The sequence below is a fragment of the Barbus barbus genome, assembly GCF_936440315.1.
Source record: "Barbus barbus genome assembly, chromosome: 18".
In the NCBI taxonomy this organism is placed as follows: Eukaryota; Metazoa; Chordata; class Actinopteri; order Cypriniformes; family Cyprinidae; genus Barbus; species Barbus barbus.
In genome coordinates, this window is record NC_136746.1 from 29,559,088 (window position 1) to 29,580,365 (window position 21,278).

Genomic DNA, 21,278 nt, shown 5'->3' on the forward strand with positions numbered 1-21,278 from the left:
TTGAGCAAATAAGGTAAAAATAAATGGACATTATATGCATCAAGTGTTTTTTGACATTGCATGCATGTCAGCCTGTTGTTGGGGACTCCCAAAACCAAAATATGAACCTTTCATAACCCATAATAGGGGCACTTTAATACATTAATAATACAATAAGCTTTCAATGAATCAATTCAATGCTCCTTCGTTACTAGTTCTAAAGTGACGTTTTGGAATTAGTCTTTGAGGCTTGGGCTCAGCTGTTAAACTGTCCGTGGCGGAAGGAAGTAGTTCTGCACAAAAGAGGGTTTTTAAAGACACTGCGTTGTTGTTTCTTTTTAACTTACACACTTGTGGCGTCGAACTGTTGTATAAACGCAATATCATATGGCTGTATATCAGCATAGCCGTGATTACCTACTGTACAAACAAATCACAGCCATGATGATATACAGCCATATTGCACTGCTATCTCCAGTATAGATGTCTCATTTGATTATAATTATGATCTAGCCTTGACACATCATGAAGTACTGTGTGCATGTAATGTAGACATGGTGTTCGGTGTTTATTTGAGACTCATTGGTAAAGAGCTGGTTGAGTGCAGAGGACAGTAGATAAGACATCTGCACATGAGAAGGTATTTCTGCTGCAGATGGAGCAGAGACATGAACATGAGAATGTGAATACTATAAGCAGAGATAGATGGAGCCGCTACGAGCGAACAAGAGCGATGAAACACGCGTGTTGTTGCCACCTGGAAGCCTGGAGGAGTTCATGCGGCGAGTGAGTGGGAGGCGACGGGCCGATGATGGGTTGCCTGTCGCCTTTTCTGTCATTTCAGAGATTAAAAATAACCCAGCGCCTGCACTCCTTCCTCTTTCGCTTTGTAATGCTTGCTATCCGTCCTTATACATTGTTATTAGCTTATGTGTTAGAAACATTTCACACTGATCACACCTGCATTCAGATCTGATCCCGAGGGAAACAAACATCACAAATGAGAACAGCTCAATCGCTTCTCCTAAACAGTAAAATAAAATACATCATGTTTTCAATAAAATATTGGGCAGCACAACTGTTTTCATTATTGATAATAATCAGAAATGTTTCTTGAGCAGGAAATCAGCATATTAGAATGATTTCTGAAGGATTATGTGACATTGAAGACTGGAGTAATGATGCTGAAATTTCAGCTTTGATCACAGAAATAAATGACATTTTAACAGATATTCACATAGAAAATAGCTGTTTTAAATTGTAATAATATTTCACAATTGTTTTCTGTATTTTTGATAAAATAAATGCAGCCTTGGTGAGCAGAAGAGACTTACAAAATCTAAGCAACCTCAAACTTTTGAATGGTGATTTTAGATCCTGAGACCAATTTGACACTAAAAAGAAACTTAACTCAGATCTCAAGTTTGAGTTGTGCAAAAGAAACCGCTGAGAATAAATATCCCATGTCCATCCTCCGTGCCTCCAGGGGGCGAGAGACAGCTGGTGATTAAGTGGTGGTAAAGAAGGTCGATTTTAAGTCGAGTAACCTTGTCATGCTAGATGTTGCCCCTCGAGGCTCATGGCATCACATCATGGTGTTTTATTCATCCAGCCTGCGGAGAGAGTGAGCAGTAAAATACATCTGAAAGGATGAGAAATGTCCTTGTGAAAAGGCGCCTGCATCATTTTTTATTTATCAGTTTTTTTGGGCTGCTCAAGAAGGTCAGTCTCAGATGATCCAGCGGGTCCTGGCGGTAGAGCTGTGAATTTATATATTTCCTCTGACCCCTGTGGTTAACATTAACTCAGCCACTGGTTGTCAGGGTCGATTATATAGCGAATATAATCAATGGTTTTGTGTGTGTGGCGCTGAAGCCTCTGCAGAGCCGGTCCTGGACAGCTGCTGGCATCGACACCTCAATCAATCGGCAGAAGTGTTGGGTCAGTGATTCTTCATCCCCCGCTGATCGAACCTTATCCATGGGTCTTCAACTGTCAGACAAGAGAACACAGACCCACCAGTTTTATTTCATACTGTGTAACTCACTGAACTCAGTTCATTACAGGGAATTGAGAACCACTCGTCCCCAAAAATACTCATATGTACACACATTTATATTCACTGTAGTGTGTATCACACCAACCAAAGCTTAATACTTAAAGATTATTTATTTTCATATTTTTCTAATCTGGTCTAAAATTCCCTAGATATTGCTTGAATATGTACTGATTATTTATAATTGTTTTGTAGTTTGAAATATTTGTTTTCACTTAATTTTTTTTACATTTAACCCTGGACTAAACCATGTCAGTGTTTTTTCAGTAAAAATATATATATATTTTTTTGTCAATATTTTGAATTAATTTTTAATTCTTTATTTTTATTATTTTTTGTTTTTTAAATTTTAAGTAATTTTGTTGTGTATTTTTGTCATTTAAAGTAGTTTATATATATATATATATATATATAAATATATGTTATGTGTGTGTGTCTATAGAGTTTAAACATTCAGTTACCATTTATTTCACACAATGAATTTATTATTATTTTTTTTTTTTCCTTATTTATTTTTATGGTTTTAGTTTGTATTAGTTTTAGTTAACTATAATAACCCTGAAATTGTCCTTTTGAAAATTGGTCTTTATAGTAGAAACATTTGTTTACTTCATTTTTTTTCTACATTTTAATCTGGATTAAAACATGCCAGAAAAGAAGTCTAGATATTGATTGAACATATTCTGATTCTTTTTGATTAATAATAATAACAATAAAAGTTGCATGCTTTTGCACTTTAAACTTGTATAAGAAGACAGAACGTTTTGTAACTTAGTTCAATATCATGATAAATGCAACAGCAATTTTATAATTGCTAATACATTTTTAATATAATTTTATGTTTGAGTGCTAATGCAAACACACACAAAATAATGCAAGTGCATAAAATATATATACTTGCATTATTTTGTGTGTTTTAAATGTGTATAATGTGGATACCGATATTAGGGATTTAAAAAAGTCTGATATCAATATATCGGCCGATATTCTTTGTGTATATTATAGTACAGTACCAGTCAAAAGTTTGGACACTTCCCATTCGTGTGTCCAAACATTTGACTGGTACTGTATATAGAATACAGTATATACATAAACAGAATATATATATATATATTATATATATATATATATGACATTTTTAGCAATGATAACTCAAATGTGGTGATCAAACACTCATAATGATGTGACAAATATATGTAATGGAGGCAGGGTATTTAAGAATTTAACAATAAACTTTATTATCCAAAATGAGTTTAACATCAGTGCACTTAACAGTAAACTTCACTTATACACAAAATAATGCAAGTTTTAAATTTTGCATCATGTACAATGTTACCCAAGCATTTGCATTTGGCCTTAAATAGTTGCATTCCACTGCATTACTTCTCTCCTGTCGAATGCATTTTTCAAATAGCGAGCGGACGTGAAGTCAGTCATGTGTAATTTCCTTAAAGAATTATGCGCACTATGCATGCTGTGATCTACCGCTGCACAGCAATTTCAGCAATCACGTTCAACAGTTGCAGCAGAAGCTGGTGAATCAAAGGCGGCGCGGTTCAAACATGCTGTGCAAACAAAAGCTAATCTTTTCTCTCGGGGCAGCGGGTTTGAAGCCTCCAACTCCTGCTCGCTGCCAATGTGACATTACATCAGCCGTCGTCATGGTGACACACTTTCTGTTGTTCTCTGCGTCAGCTGTTTGTCCTGGCCTTCAAAAGAGCCCGGAAAAAAACATCAAATGCATAAAAATGCTGAAGCATCAGATAGTGTTGATTTAAAAAACAAAAAACAAAAAAAACACTGATCTTGTAGCTGTCACCTTAGCATGGATTGTTTTTTTATAAAAATTTTATTTTTTTATCTCTAAGTAAACATGAAACCATATTTGCAACCCTCTAATGTAACATATTTCAGAATGAGAGTCCAAATAGCTGATAAAAACATCACAATAATCCACAAGTAATACACACTGCTCCAGTCCATCAGTTAACATCTTGAGAAGACAAAAGCTGAAACAAATCCATCATTAAGCTGTTTTTAACTAAAATGCGAGTCGATAATCCATAATTCTGACGGCACTCATTGGTGAGCAAGTGATGCAATGCTACATTTCTCCAAATCTGATGAAGAAACAAACTCATCTATATCTTGGATGGCCTGAGGGTGACTAAATGTTCCGAATATTTTCATTTTTAGGTGAACTATTCCTATATGAATTCAGCCCAACTGAATGCATACAGATGTATGGACTGCACTTACTACTATAATTCATTTTAATCAGATGAATGCAATGCATTGAGGACTGCTAAGATGTTTTCTGATTAAATAATGGCTTGTAGTATGATGCAAAGCACTGCAGGAACGCAGTACTGTGCGTAGCTCTATCTCTGTGTCAGGAAGTGAAATGTTCCCTGTGATTGTGAATGAAAACGCCTCGTTGTTTCACAGCTGCAAGACCAGGGAATTCTGCCTTTACTTTCACAAAGCTGTACATACAGTATGAGTCTATAAAAGGCATTGGACACACGATTGCTTGTATTTCTCTATTGTCTCTTGGGATAAAAGTGTTTAATAAATGCATAAATGCAAATCTAAATGTAAAAGTGTCTTTTAAATGCATAAATCTAAAATGCAAAACTTTATAAGTGTAAATCGCTGTCGGTGTGAACGCACTTGTAAATGTTAGCATCTAAATTCATTCTGTTAAACTTCATCTTTCCTGTGCTTTAGATTCATACGGTGCAGCTTCAGCCCCACATTCGCTGCCAAAAGTGAAGTGTTGCAAAGTCCTCTCCCATCGCATACGAAGTAGTGGGCAAACGTAAATGCAAAAGCACAGATGCACAGGAAATAGTGCTCCATATGGACACCTTTGGCTCCTGTGATGAGAGATGCTCTAATCCTAATCTCACGTATACTGTACGGGACAGATACAGCAGCCCTGAGCGCTCAGATGCAGCCCGAGTGCAAATTCGCAAATTAGATCTAGTTTATGTAGTATTAGTTGTTTCTTTAGACCTCAATGAGATCTCAACAGCATCTCAAACTGTGCTCAGATTTGAAATCTAAAATATCACAGAGATTTCAATATGAACTCATGATCAAATGATCTGAGCTGCTCTTCACATTCATTTTATAGCTCTATACAGGACTCTGTGATTGTGCAATTGTAGAATTTATTGCAGCATCAAGCAAACTGCATTATTTGCAGTCACTAGCATTTTTTTGTCTAATTTCAGCAATTTTAGCCAAAAAAATATTAGCATAAAATGGGAGAAGCCATATTAAGTAATACAATCCACACTTTCAGTAATTATGCACAAATGTATTTACAGATAATTGTACTCTTACTGTCACTAACACAATACATCAGTATACATGATGATTATTGGTGAGGATGTTACTGTAAAACAACACAAAACAATGCCAAATATTTCTGCAATTTTTGAGAAAAGCTGTTATTTTCTGTTATTTTAGGCCACAAAAATCAGAAAAAAGTAATTGTGGTGGGATTATCTATTCTCTTATTATATGACAGATTCACAAACTTTTTTGTCACAACCTGTTTGACGTGTAATATTTTTCTTGAAGCATATTTAGTACATTTTTAAGAAAAATTCAGTAATTTTAGGCCACGAAAATAAGAAAAAATTCTACAAAATCCAGGTGGATTGTCTATACTCTTCATATATGACAGGGATTTACAATTGTTTTTTTGTCAGCTGAACCTGTTTGATGTAAAATATTTACTTGAAATATTTGAAGTTAATATTTCAATAATTAAATAACACATTAGCAGATTCTCTGATGTTATTTAATGGTCATATATTATGCAGATAAACAAATGAAATATTTATCCTTGTTTTAATACACTAGTGGTCAAAAGTCTATTCTGCTCACAAAGGCTGCATGTATTTGATCAAAAATACAGTACGAATTGTGAAATACTTTTACAATTTGAAATTGCTGTACTTTATGTGAATATACTGTAAACTGTAATTTATTTCTGTGATGCACAGCTGATTTTTCAGCATCATTACTCCAGTCTTCAGTGTCACATGATCCTTCAGAAATCATTCTAATATACTGATTTGAATTATTATTGGTGGTGGTTAATTATTAATAATGGTTCTTTTTATTATCAGTGTTTTGTTTCTTAATATTTTTGTGGAAACTTTGACGGAATTTCAAATAGAAAACAGTTTTAAATTTAAAATCAGCATCATAGCATGATTTCTGAAGATCATGTGACACTGAAGACTGGAGTAATGATGCTGAAAATACAGTTTTGATTACATTTTACAATATATTCACAAAGAAAAGAGTTATTTTAAATTGCAATAATATTTCAAATTTTTTATTTAATTTTTGATCAAATAAATGCAGCCTTGGTGATCAGAAGACAGTGTTTTATTATTATTGTTTTTGAAAATTATTTATTTTAATTTTAGATTTATATATTTAATTGTTACGCTTTCATCAGCTCACAAACCCCTGTGGTTCCTTCATGAAAATGAAATACTGTTGACTTTTTAAGAAAAACATCTGGGTTAAACGTGATAGCATCTGCTGAGTGATCATGTGTCTCAGTATCAGAGTGTGGTTCAGAGAAGCGTACGGCAGGCGTTGAGGTGATTTTTACACAGGGTTACAGGACTGGTCTGTGGGTTTAACAGATGGAGAGGGCGGCGGGAGCTGGAAGTCTCTGGCAGTTATTGCGCTTTAAGACGAGCGCTGCAGATTTATGGCCTGTGAGAGGGATACAGTAGAGCGACCGTTATTAAGGGTGCTGCAATTAAACTGACAATTTGTAATGTAAATCGTCTTAGTTCTGCCCCCGTCAGGCGCTGGATAATCAGAGCGGCGGAAATCAATTCTCCATCTTTTTTCTCCTCTTCCTTCCTTCCTTCCCTCATCTGTTTATTTGCCTCTCTGCTCTCATACAAACTCTCTTGACTTGCTCATTAGTTTTAGTTTTTTTTCTCTGTCTTTCTGTCGGTCTAGCTTTCTTCATCTACCCTTTATTCCTTTACCTTTTTTCCTTCTTATTTTTCTGTTATTTTAGTGTTTATATTCTATTATAGTACTCGTTCACATATATTTTTTTTATATTAATATTAATACATTTATATTATATATATTATTAATATGAAATTTTAGTTTGTGTGCTTTTGTTTTTGTTTATTTATTTTATTCATTTTTTGTTTATTAGTTTTAGTTTTTTATTGAGCTTGAATATATTTCATGTCAGTTTTATTAATTTTAGCATTTCAAATTAAACCTATTTCAGTTAGCTGCCAAAGCAGCATATCTCATTTTTATTTAGCAGATGATGTACTAGAATAACTAAAACTGAAATAAAGATTAGTAAAAACTATAGAGACATTAAATAAATAAATGCATGAATGATAAAAACAACAACTTTGCTAAAACTTTAACAAAAATTCCAATAAAAATATAAAAATGAAATAATTAGAAAATATAAATAAAACTAAAATATAAATAAGACCTAATAATAAAATAATGAATACTCATTCATAATATTAATAATTACAACATGTAAATAATTAAAAATATAAAAACACATAAAAACAATAAAATAGTAAATTATATATACAAATTCAAAATATTAATAATGACTTTATTAATATTAATATTAATGAATAATGTCAACTGTCAATGATACTAAAATAAAATCAATTAAAATATTAATTTAAAATAGTATCTCAATAATTGTAAAATAAGGCTGCGCCCATTTCTTGGCCTTCATTCTTCTGTCCATACATTGCATTCTCTTTCTCTCTCTCTTCATTTAAAGCTACGCTGCTCTTTATTTATTGTGACTGTACAGAGCAGGAGTCGTGAATTGATTTTATTTCTTGTGGAGTGGAACCATTTAGCGCAGATGGAGAAAGACTTCCGTCTGCTCTGGGATCCAGACTTATAATTTAAGAGAAATTGTATTTCAGGTTCTGTATTCTTTAACGGAATGGGAAGTGATTGAGGTTTGGTGAACGGCTCAACGGTTCGACTATTAGCACACTTCAGTCCAATCACACGGCTTTGTTGAGTTTATTTAGCGCTGGTGCTCTGTGTCTGCAAATAACGACTTCTGTCTGTCAGACACCAAATCATTTGTTAAATCAAGCAAACCCTTATTCAAGGTGCAAATTACATCAGGCTTCATCGGTGTGGGCCGATGGCTTCAGAACGGTTCAGTGGAACCGCAAACTACAAAATGCATTGCTTTTTCATTTCCATTTGGTTAACATGGAGTATGAGAGGAAAACAAAGACAAATTGCAAAATTATGCAGAAAAATATTGATGTTTTGTCTGGAAAATAAATGCAGGAGGACTGTAACAACTGTTTGCAGAGGTTATTTTTATTTGAGGATTTTTGTCTTATTTATTCACCGTTAATTCATGTGGTACATGCAATACTGCTTTAATAAATTAAAACAAAGCAAAACCACATTTGTGACCCTGGAGCACAAAAGCAGTCATCAGTAGCACAGGTATATTTGTAGCAATAGCCAACAATACATTGTATGGGTCGAAATTATCCATTTTTCTTTTATGCCAAAATCATTAGGATTAATCATTGAGTAAAGATCATGTTTCATGAAGCTATTTTGTACATTTCCTACCGTAAATATATCAACTTAATTTTTGATTAGTAATATGCATGGCTAAGGACTTCATTTGAACAACTTTAAAGGAGATTTTCTCAATATTTTGATTTTTTTGCACCCTCAGATTCCAGATTTTCAAATAGTTGTAGTTCAGCCAAATATTGTCCTGTCCTAACAAACCATACATCAATGGAGCTTATTTCATATAATGTATACATCTCAATTTAAAAAAATTTACCCTTATGACTGGTTTTGTGGTCCAGGGTCACATATGCTTGTATTGTGAAAACAAAACGAATAAGGATAAAATGTAGATGTTTTTATATTTTCTCTCTATTTTTTACTCAGAATATCCTGCTGTACTCAGACCTCCAGGAGTCGACCTTTGACCTGCGGCAGCTGCCGACTCACCGCTTCGAGGCCATGGATCATTTCAGCAAGTGTTTCCTGATCGTGAAGCTGAAGCGTGAGCAGGAGACGGATGCAAGAGCTGGACGGGACTGGAGAGCCGTGCGTGTGGATCTGGTGGCTCCGCCGCTGGAGCGCTTCGCTTATGCACTGCTGGGATGGTCGGGATCCACGGTACGAGCTTAGATATATAGATCACCCAAAAATCAAGCACAATCCTGACACATCTTTCACATGCTCAGAAAAATATTTAGGCATAAATTTAAGATTTATATATTTGAATTGCATATCAAATGTCCATGCATTTGGAGTACACAGTTTTAACATTAACAAACTACTAAACTTAATGTGATGCATATTTGTCAGTTCTGCTCTAAAATAGATAAATAAATAAAATAAATCTTTGAATAGTGTATTATTAGTGATTTCATTTTATATAAATTAATCATAATTTTGAAATGTATAAAATTTATATATGTGCATACAGTTAGTCAGTTAATTAGTTTGTTAATAATTTCTGTGAATTACTCTCACTCTGTAAATAAACAGCGTCATCAGTATCTCACCCGTGAATCCGTTGTCATGGGGACCGAGAGGTCGCGCTCTATAGACAGTCGTGCACGCGCTGACAGCCGGTTGCCCAGGCTGTGGATTAAAGGCAATACTGTTGTAAATAGTGTTCATTTTCTTGTACAGACCGATCGTTTCGCTTCATTAGACCTCAATGTATCGCCAGGAGCCACGGGTATTGATTTGGACATGTTTTTATATATTTTATTTTTATCTCAAAAACCGGCAGCCACTGACCTCCATTTTATGAATCACCAAGGACAACGGTTTCACCTAAAAATCTTTTCTGTTCTACTGGAGAAAAAAAGTCACCCACACCTTAGATGACCTGAGGGTGAGTAAATTAATTGCAAATTTTCATTTTGGGGTGAACTATCCCTTTAAGGGTGGAGCCTACTCTCCAACCCTTGTTACAAAAAGGAAAGCACGGCTCTGATCGAACATCTCCGGGGGTCCTCATGGTGAGAGTAACACCACTCGACGAACAGGTTCCACTTCAGAGCATAGGCCCGTCTTGTGGATGGCGCACGTGCTGAAGCGATAGTGAGTGCTACCACCTGGGGTAGTTCACCTAGAACCTCCGTGTCCCATCCAGGGACCACACATGGAGTTTCCACAGGTCTGGACGTGGGTGCCAGAGGGTGCCCCGTCTCTGAGAAAGCAGATCCTTCCTCAGAGGAATCAGCCAGGGAGAGGCTGTCGCGAGGAGCATGAGTTCCGGGAACCAGGCCCTGTTGGGCCAATATGGAGCCACTAACAAGACCTGCTCCTCGTCCTCCATCCTCCGTTGCGACATGCAACGAGAGCATAAACCGCCTTGCCGGTTCATATACGCAACGGTTGCAGTGTTGTCCGTACGGACCAGAACGTCCTTGCCCTGAAGACGCTCTCTGAGGCTGCTGAAGGCAAGGTGTACTGCCAGCAGCTCGAGGCAATTGATATGGCAACGCAGTTGGGGATCCGTCCATACCCCTGACACTGCGTGTCCATTGTACGTGGCTCCCCAGCCGGTGTCCGAGGCATCCGTGAATACCACAGCATGCCTGGATACCTGCTCCAGGGGCACTCCTGCCTGAAGGAATGAGGGATCTGACCACGGGCTGAAGGTTTTGCGGCAGGCTGGTGTAATCTGAACCCGGTGAGTACGCGTTTCCACACCCACCTCAGGATTCGGCCATGGAGCCAGTGCTGAAGCAGTCTCATATGGAGCAGACCGAGCAGAACCAAGCAGCTGCAGCCATATTCCCTAGGAGCCTCTGAAAGTGTTTCAGTGGGACCACTGTCCTGCCTGATAAAGTCTTGAGGCAGTTCAGCACCGACTGAGCATGTTCCTGGGTGAGGTGTGCTGTCTGGTTGACCGAATCCAACTCCATGCCGAGAAAAGAGATCCTCTGCGTTGGCACGAGTATGCTCTTTTCCCAATTGACCCGAAGGCCCAACTGGCTGAGGTACCTGAGCACCAGGTCCCTGTGTGTGCACAACTGCTCTCGAGACTGTGCAGTCGTTGAGGTAGCTGAGGATGCGCACACCTCGTTCTCTCAGGGAAACAAGGGCCGCCTCTGCGACTTTAGTGAAGACGTGAGGCAAAAGGGACAGCTCGAAGGGCAGGACCTTGTACTGATATGCCCGACCTTTGAATGCGAATCGCACGAATGGCCTGTGTCGCAGGAGAATCGAGACATGAAAGTACGCGTCATTCAGGTCGATCGCTGCAAACCAGTCTAGGGGACAGACACACCCGAAAATGCGCCTTTGCGTCAACATTTTGAACGGCATCTTGTGAAGTGCATGGTTCAAAACTCGCAGATCCAAGATCGGTTGTAACCCACCGCTTTTCTTGGGCACAATGAAGTAAGGGCTGTAAAACCCCGACCACATATCGGATGGTGGGACCAGCTCTATCGCGTCCTTCGCCTGCAGGACTGCGATTTCTGCACGTAAGACAGGGGCATCGACGGCCTTGACTGAAGTGAACCGGATGCCCCTGAACTTGGGGGGACGCCGGACGAACTGAATCGTATAGCCAAGTCTGATGGTTCGCAGGAGCCACCGAGACGGACTGGGGAGCGCTAGCCAGGCTCCGAGAGACCGTGCCAGTAGGACCAACAGGGCCACCGATGTGCCCGCGGTGGGGCAGCAAGGTGGAACACAGGGACCCGGCGAAAGAAGAGAAGGGAAGCGAACCCGTGATGCACAGCTCGCAACTCTCCCCCTCTTGAGACCCAGAGACTGAGGAAACCGCTCTTTTATTGAAGTTTTGGGCGGAACAAAAGTGTCTGGCCCGGACAACGCTACCACACCCAAAGGGGGCAACGTCCAGCAGAGGGCCCAGCGCGCTCCTTCGGCAGCTCCACCGGTTGCAGAGTGCTTGAGGGGTGAGGAGCTCCACTTGGGGAAGCCCTCCCCGTAATCCTCAAATCACCTCTGACGCCACCGGATGCAGCGGACGAATACTGGATCGCGGCAGAGGCAGAGGGACTCAGCCATGTTTGACATAACAGAGTCTATTACGCAACTCCGAGATGGTCATGTCCCCACAAAAAGAACATGAGCCATCCACGAAAGCTTCCTCAGTGTGCTAAATGCCCAGACACGTAAGGCAGCGATCATGACCGTCCTGAGGTGCCAGGAAACGACCACACCCAAAAAAGCACAGGCGATAATCTTTAAAAATACGCGATCACCCGTGTTGCTCTTTTAGAGAAATTTACTCTTTCAGTGCTGAAGCATGCAGGGGAGCTGGCCACCGCTCACTCCTAGTGTGACAGTCCTCATGGAAATTGATTTTCCTTCCTGTGAGATCGCGACCACTGCTGCTGCGCTGTAACGCCAACACTCGCTCGCTCTTTCTGACTCGCAGGATAGGAGAGCAGCAGTGATGCACCGCCACTCGGCTCCGAAGCGAAAGGATGAATTAATGTGGTGCACCTGTTGCCTCTTATACTCACGCTGTGATCAGTGGCAGCTGGATGCATTGATCGCATGCCAATGTCCATTGGCTCGTTTAGTTACACTCGAAGTGGATTGGTTTCTCTGGCGCGATCCCAATTTCATCGGTCATCCGACGTAACGGAGTGACCGACTGAATGGGAACCAAATTTGAAATTAGTTAAATTAATTTGAGTTAAAGTAATGGAAAATATGTTTCCGTGACTTATTGATAATATAATTTTTTTACAGTGTGTGACAGAGATATATGAATGACATTGAGTTTATTAGTTTGTTTGTTTTAAAGCTGTGTAATCAAAAAGGATGCAGATTTTTTATGCAGTTCATATAAATCTTAAATGGCCTAAATAGTGTACATACAGTATCCGACAGACTCCACAATAGACTCCGTCTATTGTGTTTCTGTCCCATAAGCACAGAGGAAAGTCTTTAGGGGCGTCAGAGATGGATAGAGTTTGACTCGAGCTGTTTATAGATGACCCCTGACCTTGTGCGTGAGTCTGCAGGCCGGCCACTCCACGCCGAGCTCGACCCATCAGCTGTAATTACATTCTCCCACTCACCGCCTCCTGGGCTTCGCTATCCCATGATGCCTTCAGCACCCGCGGATCGTTGCAGCCGTTCGAGGGCAACCAAGATGGAGAACGGGAGGAAGTTTGTTTTTCTGAAGCTGATCATAATTAATAAATCATACCATTATGTGCATCTCATTAGAAGTTGGGAGTACTTTAAAATGAATTCATGCATTTATTCATTTATGCGTTCTCTCTTCATGGCATCCAGTAGTGGTGTTTATTTCCAACCCGAGCAGCCGTGACCTAGAGGAGCTTTAGATAATGACAGAAAACATTAAAAGCACTGTATGTTTGAAGAGCTTAATGGAGAAGCGTTTAAAAAGGTCTGCTGGCCACGATAAGAGTCTCTAAAGAGATTCATGATGCTTAATGCCATAAACAACAGCATCAGTGCACGGTGGTGTGTTCAGGTTCACTTTAAATCTCATTTAACTGCTTTATTTGCTCAAGGGAAATATATAAACAAGAAATAACAAACTCCATAATATTGCAGACCCTCTACAGTTTAATGGTTTATTCTTTAGATTATTCTATTTGTGTACGAGCGGGAACTCGCTGTGCTCTGGTAATATTATCTGTATCTGATCAGACAGTCCCATATTATAATGCACAGTGTGATTTACACAAATATCATGGGTTCCTGGATCAATATCAACATTTATGTGATGCATTTAATCTATAATTTTAATATATGTTTGTGTGTGTGTGTGTGTGTATTACATTGTTTTAACAAATTAATCAATTTAATGTTATACATATTTGTATGTCATGTATAAATGAAATGGTAATAGTAATTTCTGTAATAGTCCTAATAAATGGAATGGGTTTTAAATACATAATAACCAGCTTTATTTATATATATATATATATATATATATATATAAACAATTTTATGAATATATAATTTTAATGAAAAATAAAAGTATTTTTATTGTTATCATTATTATTATGTAATGCATTTGGAATATGATTATTTTAAATAAAAATATATATATTTTTTATAAAAATGTGTTCTCAATATGAATCTGTTAAAATGTAATTGACTGCTGTAATCAAAGCTGAATTTTCAGCATCATTACTCCAGTCTTCAGTATCACATGATCCTTCAGAAATCATTCTAATATACTGATCTGTGAACAACTAAATGCAGGTTTGTTGAACAATTCTTTTCAAACTAACTTGGTTGAATGAAGGTCCCATAAATAGCATGATATTACCATGTTAATTTGCAAAGAACATGGTAAAACCATAGAAAGTAGAATATTTGAACTCCGTTTTCTGTTCTCTTTCCAGCTGTTTGAAAGAGACCTGAGACGATTCGCCAGACTGGAGCGAGGAAAACTGCTGGACAATCATGTGCTGTACGACAAAGCAACGGTACGACCCACTCTCTCTCACACACACACACGCACGCACGCACGCACGCACACAAAACTCCTCATGAATACACTGAACACTGTTACTGATCAGAAAAGGTATATGTGAGAAATTGCAACACTCAGTATGATGCCTGTGGGAGCGCAGGTCTTTCAGTTAAAAGACCTTTTGTAAGAGTCACCGGCTGCTTTTATTCTCCAGGTTGCATGTGCGTTCACCAGATCGGCATGAAAAATACAGGCTTTTTAACATACTATTGTTGTCAGATTTTGACGATTTGTCATGAATTGAAATGTATTCTTGACAAGCTTCTAAGATTTTCCTTTCCTAATCCTCCCGATTAGGAGCTGTACTTTCATGACATGAAAATAGCTGGGAATTGTTGAATATGAAGGCTGTATATAGAAAGTCGAAACTAAACGGCTGTCATGTGGCTGAATCTTTGATGCTTTACAATCAGATTCAGCATTCAGTGTTTTTATTTTCCACAGAGAACAGCAGGTTTTCCTGTCTCTGCTTTCGTCCCGTTTAGTGTTGATTGAGTTCAGAGAGCAGGAGTTTCATTAAACTTCCTAGAGGTCCAGTCTGTAATTTTATTAGATTTTTTTCTGAAAAAAGAACAAAAGCGATTAGATTAGCGTCTCCACTCACCCGAGTGAATCTGGGCGATTAGACGAACAGATGTTGATGTAGGTGACTTGTCTCTATGAGTTAGTCTATGGTTTCTGTCCGCTGTTCACATGAATAAACAGTGAGTTGATGTTTTTTTCTGCAATTATGATTTATATGTAAATGCTTGGTGAATCTTCTGATGATATGTGTTGCTTCAGATGCTCTTTTCTCTATTGTAAGATTTATAGCAGTCTTATACTTTAAGTAGTTAAGGCAGTTATACCATGCATAGGAAAAACATGATTATAAAACACTGGCAGGTGTGTGTGTGTGTGTGTTAGTTTTGGACCAAATTGGGAACTGAAGAACTGGCGCTCTTTCCATTCATGAGTGTGAATTGAATTGAACTGAATTGAATTGGCCACCGCTCACAGGAAGTTGAATTGGAAATATAAATAGATCTGTGTACCTATATCGATCTGTGCGGCCTGTAAACTTCAAACTTCAAAGCTTTTGAAACTTTCAAACAAGCCAGCATTCAAAGATTGTTTTTGCTTTTCTAGTTCAAAATGACAGTCATATGAATTTCTTTGAATTTCAGTTTATTTAAATTCAGCATTGTGTTTGCTGCCTCAATTAAAACTCAATTCAGTATCAGGAATTGTATTGGTATTAAATGAGTGTGACACACGATTGAGTTCATCAGACATATCAGAAAACAATCAGACTTGTTGCTTTGACAACTGCATAGCAACACCCTAGCGACCACTGGGGCATTGTGACTAAATTGTTCATCAGACACATCCAAAAACCATCAGGTTTGTTACTGTGACAACTGCATAGCAACACCCTAGCAACCACTGGAACAAATTTGTGACTAGATTGTATTTATCAGCCACATCAGAAAACCACCAGAAGTGTTGCTATGACAATAGCTTAACACCATATCAACTGCATAGCAACACCCTAGCAACCACTGGAGCATTGTGACTAGATTGCCTTCATCAGACACATCAGAAAATCTGCTTATTTCTTGAACTAAATAAAATATGAGGAGCAGACAGTTTATCTTGACATATATGAATGTTTTGAGGCAATTATTGCAAATCCCATACATGCTCAAAGGTTATAAAAAGGATCAGAGTAATTTGACCTCATTCAGAAATGCACATACATATAGCATGATGGGGTTTTGACTCTGTCCTAAATATGAATCACCACGTTCATATTCTGATGATGGACATTAGAGCCGTATGTTAAATAGCTGCTGATAATTTCATCATGTTTATTGTGTTCAGCTCTGTTAATGTTGGTTTGTTTGTGCGCAATAAATTGCTTTGGTTATTGTGTTTTGATAAAATAAGTCCTCTGCACAGAGATTTCATCCTTTAATGCATTTGCACACACATAAACACATGCACATTAGCAGACTGACTACACACACACACACACACACACACACAACATGCACTTTAATGGAAAACACATTTCAGACTGGCAAAAAAAGAAAAACTGATTGAAAAATTATTTTCTACAGAGGTGCAAATTAACTGTCGGGCTTAAAAATATATTGGCTTTTTCTCGACAATGACTAATCAAACGTGAGGTCCCGACGGGCGGCAGGCGGTGGCTTCTGGCTTAGTTATGGTACTCGCCTCATATTAACATGCATTGATTTTCCTGCAATTTTTCCATAACGCAGCAATCCGTCAAAGTCAGCCCGCACCGGTCGCTGTGACAGCTCAGCGGCAGGCCTGCTGACAGACAATCAGGCCAGACTCCTCAGGAGGATTTCACCAATGAGCCAGCGTTAATATAACGCATCTTGTCACGGCGCCGGAGAAACTCTCCGATCTCTCAGTCTCTGACTTGAATGCAGAGAGATTGATAAATGCTGGAGTCTGTAGCAGCTGTCATCTCTCTCTCATCTTATTGTCCTTCTGTCTTTTCTAGTTCAAGCAAATGTCCTTGACTGTGGGGTGGACGGAGCGAAATGGACAGTTTGTTTAAAACGAGTTGTAGGATTCACGTTTTGCATTTCAGATCAAGTTGTGCATTAGAAAATATGTTCTCTCGCTGACAGGAAAGAAAATACAGCATCTGAAGGTCATTGCATTTATTCAGCTAGTGATTTGGTGATTTTTAGTGGCTGTGTAAAGTCAGTTCCCACAATAAGTTGCAAAATGATCAATTTCTGATCAATTTTTTGCCAAAAATCCAGCTGTTTGAATCTTTCTCAACTGATATCATGTGATGTACACTACTGTTTGAAAAAAAAAAAAAAAAAAAAAAAAACTTTTATTCATCAAGATTCAAGATTTTTTTTATTTGTCACATACACAATTATACAGAGTATAACCAGCAGGTCAGGTCAGGTCCGCTCCAAGGACAGTGCAATTATAAAGTATACAAATATTAAGAAAAAGAAAAGTAGAATAAAATAATAAAATAAAATAAAAGATAAAAAATATAAATATAAATATAAATGTGCAGGTCAGTATGTTGTTGACTTAGATAGTAATAAGATGAATGTGCAAAAAGTTGTACAGGGTATTTAAATAGCAGCAATATGAGGTAGAAAAAAATTATGAATAGCTTATTGATATGGTGATATTTACATGGAGTCAAGTGATGTTATGACACAGAGTTAGAGTTTAGGAGCCTGATGGCCTGGGGGAAGAAGCTCCTCCTAAGTCTCTCAGTTTTTGCCATCAGGCTACGGAAGCGTTTACCAGATGGAAGCAAAGTGAATAGTCGGTTAACAGGGTGATTAGAGTCCTTGAAGATTTTAACAGCTCTACTTTTGCAGCGTTTGAGGTAGATGTCCTGCAGAGAGGGGAGAGCAGACCCTGAGATGCGCTCAGCTAAGCGCACAACTCTCTGTAGTGCTTTGCAGTCCTGATTGGAGCTGTTTCCATACCACACTGAGATGCACTGAGTCAATACACTTTCTATGGTCCCTGAATAGAAGGTTTTCAGGATTGCTGGTGAGACCCTGAATTTCCTCAGCTGTCGCAGATGGTACAGTCTTTGCCTGGCTTTCTTAACCTGTTTGGATGTGTGTAGTCCAAGTCAGGTTCTCGGAGATGTTTACACCGAGGTACTTGAAGCTACTCACCCTCTCCACAGGGGTCCCACTGATCATAAGAGGAGTGTAGGGCTGCTGCTGTCTCTTCCTAAAGTCCATGATCAGCTCTTTAGTTTTGCTCACATTCAGAGAGAGACAGTTGTCCTGGCACCAAGATGTGAGTCTCTCTACCTCATCCAAGTATGCGGTCTCATCGTTGTTGGAGATGAGGCCCAGAACCACAGTATCATCAGCGAATTTGATAATAGATGTGGAGCTGTGAGAGGATACGCAGTCATGCGTGTAGAGAGAGTAGAGCAGGGGACTCAGGACACAGCCCTGTGGGGCTCCTACGTTCAGGGTGATGGAGTTTGAGGTGAACTGGCCAACTTTCACCACTTGAGGTCTGCCGGTGAGGAAGTCTTGAATCCAGTCACAGAGTGAGGAGTTTAGGCCGAGGTCTGTGAGTTTAGAAGCCAGCTTGATGGGGACTATAGTGTTGAAAGCTGAGCTATAGTCAATGAATAGCAGCCTTACATAATTCCCATTGTTGCTGTCCAAGTGTGTGAGGGAAGAGTGGAGGACGTGAGAGATGGCATCGTCAGTAGATCTGTTTGGGCAAACTGAAGAGGGTCCAGAGTATCAGGGATGGAGGAGCAGATGTGGCTCTTTACAAGTCTCTCAAAAACCTTCATGACTATAGATGTGAGGGCAACTGGGCGATAGTCATTCAGGCAAGAGGGTTTATTGTTCTTTGGCACAGGGATAATGATGGATTTTTTAAATGCGGTGGGAACCACGGAGGTAGCAAGGGACTCATTAAAGATGGAAGTGAACAAATCAGCGAGCTGATCGGCGCAGGACCTCAGAACACGGCCGGTTATCCCATCAGGTCCGGCTGCTTTCCTGACGTTCACTTTCTTTAGCGCCCTCCGAACCTCATCCTCCGACACGGTGATTACAGGATCATCAAGGACGCATTAAATTGATCAAAAGTGACCGTAAACACATTTATTATTTATAATGTTGCAAAAGATTTCTATTTCAAATAAATGCTGTTCTTTTGAACTTTCTATTGATCTGTGAATCCTGAAAAATAAAATATATCACAGTTTCTGCAAAAATATTGTGCAGCACAACTGTTTTCAACATTGATAATAATCAGAAAATTTTATTGAGCAGTAAATCAGTATATTAGAATGATTTCTGAAGATCATGTGACACTGAAGACTGGGGTAATGATGCTGAAAAGTCCCCCTTTTCCCTAATACATGTTCTTGGTTTTATTGTGAGTTATTCATCAGTGCTTGTTATTCCAAACAACAAAAAATGATTGTGTAATCTTTCATAAAAGCGAAGATCCTTTTCAGCTGACATCCAACTGACTCTATTCTGATATTTAACAGCCATTTTCATGATCCAATCAATTCTTAATGGATAAAATCAAATCCCACTCTATAATTTTTCTCATTGAATCTTCTGTTTCACTTAGAAAGCATCATATTTATTGAAGTGAAATGGGTTGCAAATTTCATTGCAAGCTGACTTTAAAACTTAAAAATCTTTCATGATTTATGTTTTGCTTCCAAAGTATTTGTGCATTTGAATCTAATGCAATGAATTATTATGCACTGCTGTATAAGAGACATGACCTGATGCATGACTTCAGCAAACACAAGTCAAATGCTCTGCAGAAGGTTGTTTGATGATGGACATTGTGATACATGCACGTCCTCATCTCTGAACCCGGTGTCGTGCCCTTTTGGTTCATTTGCATGATCTTGTCAAAAGCCCACTTCACATGAGATGGGAAAGACACGTCCTGCCACTCTCAGTGTCAATGTCTGACACTTTTGAAAGCACAAATCACTATTTTAAGATGTTTATGTGAAGTGGAAGGGCAGAGAGCATGCCGACAGTTTGAGAATCGGTTGGGTTTATGCATAAAAATAAATGACGCTGTTGAGTTTTATTCGAAAGCAAAGAATAGAGGAGATCTCAAGGTCATGAGATGCTTCGTTCAAATGCATTGAACCTTGTAAAGCCTGGCACATTAAAAAATTTTTGTCAAATGAAAGAGTTTATTGAACCTTTGGACAAAAGAAAGAAAGAAAATCTAAAAGCAAAAGTTGTGTTTTAGTATTATAAGAAAAAACAGTTCTGTTTTATTCAGAGACTCAAACGGAGCAATTTGGGGAAGATGCAGATATTTATATGACCAAAAAGTAACTAAAACAAGCAAATAAATAAATATTAAAAAACACATTGTTACTTGAAATAAAATCTGAAATAAAATAAAATCTAAACAATTTTTTCTGAGGCAACATTTCTCATTTTCACTTAATTTGACTTATATAATTTTAAACTTTAACTAAAATTGAAATGAAAACAGAAAATAAATAATCTAATTCAAAATATTAACAAAAATCATAATAGTATGTCATTGTTAAAATAGCACTGCAATGAGATCTTTATAAGAGTATAGCAGACTACTGGCATGAAATGTTCTAAATATCAGTCGTTGCTCTGTATCTCCAATAATATGATGAGACAAATGATCCAGACATATAATGTAATGCAATGCAATGCTGATTGAGAGATGAAGAAATAAACGCTCCTCAGAAGATGTGAGATGAAGATCATTCCTCCGCTGAAGAACAGAGAAAGTAAAGCTTCTGGAAACAAACGCTCCTCAAAAGATCCTGAAGATCAGATTTGAGACGCACTGATTTTACAAAAAAAAAAAAAAATGATTGATGGAGAATCAAGTAAAGCTGAGCTGCTTCAGTAAGTGTTCATCTGGAAATATGACTACAGTCATTCTGACATTTACTTGATAAAATCAGTCAAGATTTGACAGCAGAAAAACACGAGAAGCAGCACTAAAAGAGCTTTTAAACTATCAATCAGATGACAGAAGACATGGAGTAGATTAGGTTTAAACAGGTTTAACATTAAACTTTGAATCATTTATAGCCTCAGAAATGCATGCATCAGATATGATCCAGTAGCTTTATAGGGTTAAGATTGACAGTTACTGCAGCCCATTTCT

The 21,278-nt window shown here is 38.2% G+C and overlaps 1 protein-coding gene across 1 annotated transcript in view; it reads left to right on the forward strand.

Annotated features, from left to right (window-relative positions):
- LOC306884773 (DNA nucleotidylexotransferase-like) overlaps positions 1-21,278 on the forward strand; it is a gene marked incomplete at its 5' end in the record, with an annotated part of 120,203 nt that overhangs the window by 51,885 nt on the left and 47,040 nt on the right. The window contains 2 exons of the mRNA XM_079440960.1: positions 9,017-9,250; positions 14,464-14,547. Coding sequence (XP_079297086.1) covers positions 9,017-9,250; positions 14,464-14,547 — 318 coding nt within the window. The remainder of the gene's footprint in view (positions 1-9,016; positions 9,251-14,463; positions 14,548-21,278) is intronic.